Source organism: Pseudochaenichthys georgianus, chromosome 13 (assembly GCF_902827115.2).
Source record: "Pseudochaenichthys georgianus chromosome 13, fPseGeo1.2, whole genome shotgun sequence".
Classification (NCBI taxonomy): Eukaryota; Metazoa; Chordata; class Actinopteri; order Perciformes; family Channichthyidae; genus Pseudochaenichthys; species Pseudochaenichthys georgianus.
In genome coordinates this window covers 22,797,096-22,806,116 of record NC_047515.1, presented here as the reverse complement: position 1 = coordinate 22,806,116, position 9,021 = coordinate 22,797,096, and the positions used below count along the sequence as shown (strand labels likewise).

Here is a 9,021-nt window from a genome sequence, read left to right as displayed (position 1 = left end):
AATTCAAGTTCAGTAAACTAATTCAGTTAATTAATAATAGTTCAGTAATATTTTCATTCAGCGTGTGATGTTTTTCTGTGCCATATTTGTGTTAACAGGATAGTAATGCTGAGATTCTAAGATCAGTCAGACACTTGATGTCCTTGATAAGCCCGTCTGAAAGAGGAGGGATTGCAGCTTGTGGCAGTGTCCCTTGCCCCAGTCAAGAAATAAGGTTAAGTGTTAAAAATACACTTATAATTACGTACACATAGATTATTTTTGTTAACTTAACAATTACAGGCTTTGTTTACTGATTATTTTTGGAAACAATCCTGCAGGGAACAGAGGTCAGGAGGCCAGAATGAGAGGCCAGGAGGCCAGAATGAGAGGCAAGGAGGCCAGAATGAGAGGCCAGGAGGCCAGAATGAGAGGCAAGGAGGCCAGAATGAGAGACCAGGAGGCCAGAATGAGAGGCAAGGAGGCCAGAATGAGAGGCCAGGAGGCCAGAATGAGAGGCCAGGAGGCCAGAATGAGAGGCAAGGAGGCCAGAATGAGAGGCCAGGAGGCCAGAATGAGAGGCCAGGCCATCAGCCACCAAGACCTTCTCTTCAAATGGAAATGACAAGGTTCATAATTAGATTCTGCACATTAACTTGATCAGATAAAAACTGATAGTATTAGTAATTATATATTTATGTAGATCACATTTTAACCAAGGCTGGGCAATATATTGATTTATCGACATCTTGATCTGAGTCTAGATATCATAGTAATAATAAGTGTCTTGTCCAGGTTTTAAAGGTTGCATTACAGTTAAATTATGTACTTTCTGAACTCTCCAGATTGTTCTAGCTGTTCTATTATTACCCTCATAGTCATTATATCTACATTACTGATGATTATTCATCAAACTTCTCATTGTGTAAATATTTTGTGAACGCACCAATAGTCCACACTACAATCTCGTCGCAATATATCTTTATGAAGGTATTAGGTAACAAATATTGTGATATTTGATCTATGTACACATACTAATTTATTTATTTATTATTTTCCACAGATCCTTTCCAGGTATGTTCACTAAGGGAAGAGGGAAGAGGCGTTTCCCTGCAGCGACTCTTGTTCCTGCCAAGAGACCCAAACCCATGGAAGTTGCTTTCCACCTGTTACCAAAGACGTATGAAAAAACTCCAACAGGGCCAGAGCAACTAGTGCACTTGCAGGCGGGGCTAGGCCGCAGGACTGCTAACTTGGATGAGAGCACAACACACAATGAGGTAAGCAGATGCGATAGATGAGTTATAGTTGTTGCTATAGTTGTACGTAACATATGAATAATTCTGTTAATTAGTGCTACACCACTCCTATTTGAGATGTGGCAACTAAGACTGCCAACTATTTAGTGCAATTGACTGGAAAAAACCTACTTTGGCAGTGAGCCATCTCCTCTGAGTTTACACTGGCATGACGATGAAAAGATAATGACTGAATCTTAAATATTGGGTGACCTATGCCTTTAACATATTCTGCTTGAATGTATTTGGAAAGTTTTTGGCCTGGGCTTTAATTCTCCAACCAAGCTAACTCATTTGAAATTATTATGCTTTAATGCATTAAAGCAAGACTGACATGCTCGTACAATGAGCTTTCATCTCAGCAGATTTCAGAAGGAATTCATGTTTATTAATTGTGAACGGTTGGCTTTTTTAACTAAAACTGTTTTGTGTTACTGTTTTTCTTACAGTTATGTCATACACTCAAAGTTGTATTTCCAAAACTGGAGAAAATAACTGGTGGTTGGCTGCTTTACAAACCAGCAGGTTTGCAAAACTTTGTGATCATTTTTGAAATGGTGTCAGCTTTTATTTTGACTAAATGCTCACCAAATAGAGCTGTGAATTGCTCTTTTCATTTTTGTTTAACGTGTTTTGGCATGCCATTCTCTGTTATCAACTGAATGCATGTAAGTCATGTCTAACTGTAAACTTTTTAAAATAAACAAGTTAATTTATCCATCAAGCCATTAAAGGATTTTTTTCCCATTGAAATGTTCTCTATAGGTGGATGGGGTACACGGACACTCTCCCTTGTGGAACCTGATGATACTGGCTACACAGGCAAGATCATAAAGGCTGCAAACCGGGGGGGTAGATCTACTTTTTTCATAGCTCCAATGCAAGAAGAACTCGACACAACTCCACTGCTACTAACGGATGAAGCATTCAGTAGCATGCATAAAGCAACGTGCCAGAAGTGTGGAGCAGCCATTCCACTGCAGCTCCTGACAGAACACATCAAGTCTTGCAACATCATTGATGTTGACAGTGATGAAAGCCTGGCTGTTGTGGAGGATAGTTGTGAGCAGGGTAAGATAACATGTACAAATTAATTCATTTCCATTATCATTACACGCAGATGCCCTAAAATCACAATTCATGGTAAGGACACATGGCTTGTTGTAAAATACAGTTATGACATAATGCAGTGGTTCTTGCTGACCTCTGATTTTTGTTCATCTTTGCCAACTTAAATGTCACAGCACCAGAGCAGCAGCCCTGTCCTCTGTGCATGGAAATGTATCAAGCTGACTCCATTGAGGCACATGCTGCTTCATGTGGGGAAAGGTATATTGTAGAGATGTAAAACATTAAATCAGTCTAACAAATAGAATATAAGTGTAGAAAAAGTATGTTGTGAATGTTGGCAGTGCAGGAAATGAGGTGTTGGATAGGATTACTGTCATTGAAGAACAAGCAGCAATGCCTGGACCATCCGGAAGTAGCGCAGCAGTTACAGAAGGTAGGTCCTAATCAGGGTTGCTGTGGGGCAAGAATGTTAGGGAGGGTAAACTGTGGTGGTGCAGTAAAGAGTAGCATATCCAACATGGCATAGTCTACACCTTATTGGTTTAAATTAAATACTTTTCTTAAATTGTATCCTTGCTAAGGAAAGGTCAAAAGGTACATTCTGATAAATAGGGAGCTGTAACTGATGAACTGTCTACTGAATGTATTTCTCAGAGCTGGCTTTCTTTACAGGCAGGTCTGACGTGAAAGCTTAACTGATAACATTTTTATTTTGTCTCTTACTAGAGTGGCTCACTGTTCAGGATCCTACCAGGGCCATATCTCAGTTTCGAGATAATGTTCTGAGCATTCATGAATCGAAGAATCCCTTACTTCTCAGCATGGATATTAGAAGCAGCCCTGCGGAACAGGACGCTGCACTAATCTGCTTCTATAAGAAACCCAACGTTGAATGGGGACGACCCTTAAAATGCAGACTTGAAGGTAGCTTCAATTACATGTCATAGTAGTCTAGGAAAACTTAAACCTATTGCTTTTGCCTTTTACTATAGACCATTTCAGTTGTAAACTTTTAACATTCTAAATGTGTCCCAGTTTATTTCCAGTTGCCGTGTATGTGAATGTCATCAGTTGACAGGAGGTAAACATCGACATAAGCTGTTGCCAAGCAATGCAATTCCGTTTAAATGGTCTATATCAAACCCTGAATTGTGTTGCAGGTGATGCAGCCATTGGAGAGGGTGTTAGTCGCTTTTTCTTCTCAACTTGCATGGAGAAGCTGAACTCTGGGTTTTGCATCAACTTTGGTATGTAGAATTCAGCTTTGTGTAAGATGAATTGTAAATAACTATTTACAGTTGCTTTGCAGGAGCATGTCTTGTGTTTAAAATGTTTTTTAAATATAACCTACATTTCTGTTGTCTTTTTATATTTTTGCTCACCTAACCATAAAAGTTCTAAAAGTCATAATAAATATGTTATGCCTACAATGGCAAAACAATTGTAATCTTAATAAAAATGTTAAAATAAATACAACTACCCAATGGTAGTGTTGGATGTAGTACTTAATTTAACTTTGTTTCAATGTAACATCTCTTATACAGCAAACACTGACGGAACACGGCTCTTTGATGGAGAGCCAGGCCATTTAGTGCCCTCAGCCTCTCACTTTCTCGTTGAAAGTGACATGTTCATCATGGCTGGGAGAATGGTGGGACACTCCTTCGTGCATGGAGGACCATGCCTGTCGGGGCTCAGCCCTGCTGTTGTTCATGTCCTGCTTGGAGGAAGTCCTGAAACTGCCACTGTCACACTAGAGGACTGTCCAGACCTAGACATCCGGGAAACAATCAGGCTTGTATGTTTTCAATCCAACCCCCTTCACTTATTTATACACTGAAGCAAGAAAGTCTCCACCCTTTTAGCTATTTTTTTCTGTGTGCTGTATTATATTGTGGAAAAAAAGCTAAAGGGGTGGTGAATTTCTACACCCACCGTGTAGTGTCCGACGTCCGTCACACATCTTTTCATTCTATTTCCTCTTCCCTCTGTGTCTTTAAGCTTGAAGGGGAATCCGAAATCTCTGATGAGGGTAAAAGAAGTGTCCGGGACTTGGTCCTCGCCTGGGACCTCCCTTGCCTTACCGGAAATAACCGCAGATGGCTTTTTGAGAAGATGTTGATCCATGCTGTGCGTGAAATGTTATGATATATTGACAATGCAGAACTTTATCCCAAAGCAATTTCTGTGGATGAGATAAAAAGTGTTCCACCTTCTGTCTCTTATTGTCAATAACAGGTAATTGGACGTGTCATAAGACAAATTAAGCAGCTCAGACGTGGTCTTAAGGAGACGCCAATGTGGGCCATGCTGAGTCAACGCCCTGACACAGTGGCCCTGCTATTTCCACAAGAGGGAGCAGTGGATTATAGCCCTGTGGTAAATTTGTCCAATTTTATCTTTTTGTATATAATATATATTCATATCATGTAATATTTTTAAATCCAAGCCTTTCTTGAATGCTATTATATGACAGAGGTTTCATATCTTTATCCAGTATCAGTCATTGTGCCTGTAATCAATCTTTTAGGATTAGTTCCTAGTTTTGTTTAGGTTCGTCAAACATGGCTCGCTTGAGGAAAAATTAATCCCATTTTAAGACAAATTTCTCACACTAGTGTCCGGTAACCATGTTGTTATTTTATATGGCTGTCAATGTAGGTCATTCTTCAGCGCATCACCTGGCCTCGTGATGATGATGATGATGAGGACGATGACTGTTCAGTTGATACAAAATGCCGTGTATCAGGATATCTTCGCCGCTTCATTGAAAATGGTATGTTTACAGTTAGAAATAATGCCAACATGCTATTGAAGTAAAGTATGATGATATTAAGTATAAGACCTAATATGTTACATTCCTGATCTTACAAACCTGTGTGCGCTCCACTTTTGGATATGCTTTCTACTTCACTCCGACACAACTGTCCTACACATGCAGGTGTGCTAAGACACTCAAGTAAAAAAAGCTACTTTACAACTATTTCTTACAGTACAGATAACAAATGTGATGCTTTAATTGACTACTAAAAATTATTTGAATTTCCTAACTTACTTTTCTTTTTTGTAGCAACCATTCATTTAAACAACTTTTGGTTAATCCACAGCGTCACCTGATGTAATGGCCAATCTGGTGAAATTCTGGACCGGGTGGGAGATTCTGCCACGGAATAATCTGTCCATTGAGGTGGTCAACGGCAGCTTCCCCACTGCCTCAACCTGTTACGAGACCCTGCGCATCCCAGGGCATTACAAGGACTATGCATCTTTTGAAAATGTAATGCTGGCTTGTATTGGAACTTGTCAAACAGGATTTGGTCTTGTCTAATATTTTGGTAGAAGGCAGAGTTGTTCATTGACTCCAGTGTTAAGTATTTTTCTGCTGTGGAAATACTAAATAAAGTCCTCCCTTTCTTCTGTTCAGAATCAGCCTGTTGTATATTGGACAGCCCAGTATATGTATTAGTGATGCACAGTATGGATGTTTTTTCAGCAGATTACAGATCACTACCTGCTTCTCATGGCAAATACTGATAACTTCATAACCTGTAGTTTACACACACCTGAGGGTCTACGGATCAGCTAAAGGACAACAACCAATCAGAGCTGAGGGTAGTCAGAAGCACCTGTTAATCGTGCTGATTAACTCCAAGAAACTAATCAAATATCAAACGTGACCTTTTTTAGATTGTCTTCCCATTTTATGAATTGACCAATTGTATCTTTAATATGTTATGTGTCTGATCAAATCTGACATCACTATTGTTCGCATAACAACAAACAAAAGAACATTTGTCATTCTTCAAATGTTAATTTATTATTTTTCCTTGACAATTTGAAGATTCCAAAAGCAGAACAGTTGTCTGCCATAAAACATAATACATCTGTAAAATAACAAGGAAACAAAGGTGAAGTGGATGTTTGTGCCACATTTGGATACATTGGAGAAAAACACCTAAGCTCTCTTTCTCAGTCATCAGATAGAACATGCTCACAAAATTGAACAGCAGCAATGTAGATATCAGAGCCAAAGGACTGGGATGCAGCTCGTGGGTCAACAGCTTCTCTTAAAGCAGCCATTTGTCCATCAGTCAGTGGGCTCTCTGTGTCTGGGACAATGACACTAGAGTGGCCATCAGGAGCAAATCCACTGTTCTCCCACTCAATCTGAGGAATATCCACACCCTAAAAATAACAGAAATAGAAAGCCTCATTTATTTGCGGTATTAATTATCTTGATAGACAGCAGCAGTAAGGTGGGCACTTGTGGCTTTTGAAATCTATATGCTCCTACTCATTTATCTTTCTGTTTTCACATACTGTAACTCCTTCTCTAGGAACATAAGCCTTAAACCACTGCCCATGTTGGTTAGTAAATGTTCATGGCTCTTATTCTGACCTACACTTTTGTAAGTCACTCAGCTAAATATGAATTGTTCCCACATGTAATGGTAAGATAAATTACATTTTCTCAGCAGGAAACCTTTCTTATGCATTTGACCCATCCAAACGTGTGCCATACACTATAACTGCTATAGTTAAAATATTTTCACCGCTTTACCTTGCTGTCAGATAACCCTTTCTGACGGGGAACTGAGGCTTTATAGCCACCTGCTCTCTTTAAAGGGTGCTCTGGGTTGAAAATACAGGGGAAGTTTCAATGGAGTTGGTAGGTGTTTGCAAGAGCATGGATAGCGGTTTCAGTTTTTTAGTTGCTGAGGGATCAATACTATTGAAAGCACTGAAGTTGTAAACATTGGACAACATTACCTCCATGTTATCAGAAACTGGAATTGGGTGATGGATTCGTCCCAGCTCCCACAGCTGATTTGGGGTCATATGGCCTTCTGTTCTTATAGGATGATTTGCCCAGCCACTGCGGAATGTGTCCAGGTCATCTTGTAGCCGTGGCAGGAACACATAATGGCAACAGAAGAGGTGTGTAGCATTGCCAATGTTGAGGAAACCCTCTTCTTCGAGGTAGTGTAGAGCATCATAGTAGATGACTGTAACAGCTGTCCACATGTCTCTCCATAGCCTCTCTATCCTGGACAATTGCAAGTTTACCAGAACATTTTTAAGTTAAAGGACAGGGAATTTCAATATCTGGATTTGTGGCAGATTTGACATGGAATGATTAAGTATTTATAATAAACAACTGATAATGTAAGATCTCAGCAGTTTCTTTTGTTGAGAAAAGGTTTCCATCAACAACAAATGCACACAGATAGATTTTCTTTTAATGCAATCCAATGATCTGCTGTTCAATGTGTGTATTCATTTATCTACCATTTCTTGACTCATTGTCAGTCCAAAACAATAGATGTTGTTGTAACATGTTTCTAAAACATTATCTCGTGTTATTTACATACTAAGACAATAGGTGTGACATACAAATGTAATTTGACACACACTGCCCAGCAAAAACTCTACACACTTTATTTTGCAGCAAGGCAGAGATTTGTTTAATTTGCATGATGAAGAGATCACAGTTCAGTACCCTTTGACAGACATCAACTCAGAGGAATTTTACCTCACACTATTGCAAATAACAGTACTGCTTCTAGTAAGGTATATGTGTAGCAAACAGTACAGTTCTGGCATGGCAGCAGTGAGATGGTGTCTTTCAACTAACAATCTCTGATCTTTTGGACTTACCGTTGGTTGTGAACACTCTTGCCGGATATAAAGCTGCCCCTTCCAGTGCCACGGACTGTAAACATGAGACGTGCAACGTCCACATTTTCCACCCCCTGATCAGCTCGTACCCTAAAATACACCAACAATTACAACAAAGACCACATTAAGTGTTGGTTTCAGTGGCAGCTTCCCCACTGCCTCAGGAAATATTTACCTAAGAGGGAAACCAAACTTCTCGACAGATTCTTGGAAGAAGGCCAGGTTGGTTGACGCGAGGTTGTTGGATGCTGCACCAAGATACATTATCTGCAGATAAATGCTGTTAGGCCAATTGAATGCGACAAAAAGCTATATGCAGTAAGCACGATAAACATGTATATGTATAGTTATCCCTGAAAACTGCTTACCTTCCGCGAAAAGCCATCTATGCCACCAAAGATGACAATGTTGTAGCTGTAAATTAAGTTAACAATAAGTTACATTTTCAAAGCATCTGATATCATCTTCAATTGAAGACATGCGTGTTCACATGGGCAGTAACATGAAAGAAGCACTATTCAATCAAATGTTATGATGAATAGGCCTATAGTAAAATATATTTATATTATTAGTAAATTATAATACTTTTATGAATTAATCTGTATTAATCTTACCGGATTAGTTTATGATTTGTGTCAATGTGCATCAAAGACTGGGGGCTTGGAACTGAGTAGGTTCTTCGAACAATGCATCCTAAGTTGTTCATACGGGATATGACTCCGATGGTGTCAACACGGTGCAAGGAAGCTCTAACCCGGTCATACTGCACCCGCAGTCCTTGAGCTTGGAGAAGTGCTTTCATCATTCGATATCCAGAGTGAGGCTGCCTGGATTTAATGTCTCTCACACACTGGTCCAATTCCTCATCTGTAAGGGTGCTGTACAGTTCCCTGACTGAGAAATCAGACTCAGCCATGCGTCGGTGCATTGTGCGTCTTGAAACTCCCAAAAGTGCAGCTATGCATGGGATGGACAGATTGAGCTCCAAAAGGCT

The 9,021-nt window shown here is 39.7% G+C and overlaps 2 protein-coding genes across 2 annotated transcripts; one reads left to right on the top strand and one right to left on the bottom strand.

Annotated features, from left to right (window-relative positions):
• The first annotated feature begins 455 nt into the window (after window positions 1–455).
• LOC117457801 (uncharacterized) lies at window positions 456–5,695 on the top strand. The gene is made up of 13 exons (XM_034098033.2): window positions 456–608; window positions 1,043–1,259; window positions 1,727–1,802; window positions 2,043–2,348; window positions 2,522–2,606; window positions 2,690–2,781; window positions 3,075–3,272; window positions 3,509–3,595; window positions 3,893–4,146; window positions 4,350–4,478; window positions 4,587–4,727; window positions 5,010–5,124; window positions 5,456–5,695. Exons 1-13 carry the CDS (start codon window positions 595–597, stop codon window positions 5,674–5,676), a joined length of 1,935 nt encoding a protein of 644 aa, XP_033953924.1. The 5' UTR covers window positions 456–594; the 3' UTR covers window positions 5,677–5,695.
• Window positions 5,696–6,218: 523 nt separating this feature from the next.
• On the bottom strand, window positions 6,219–8,977 carry LOC117457877 (uncharacterized). The gene is made up of 6 exons (XM_034098132.2): window positions 8,642–8,977; window positions 8,396–8,441; window positions 8,203–8,294; window positions 8,007–8,117; window positions 7,119–7,395; window positions 6,219–6,533 (listed from the first exon to the last, which is right to left on the bottom strand). Exons 1-6 carry the CDS (start codon window positions 8,953–8,955, stop codon window positions 6,318–6,320), a joined length of 1,056 nt encoding a protein of 351 aa, XP_033954023.1. The 5' UTR covers window positions 8,956–8,977; the 3' UTR covers window positions 6,219–6,317.
• Between the last annotated feature and the right edge of the window lie 44 nt (window positions 8,978–9,021).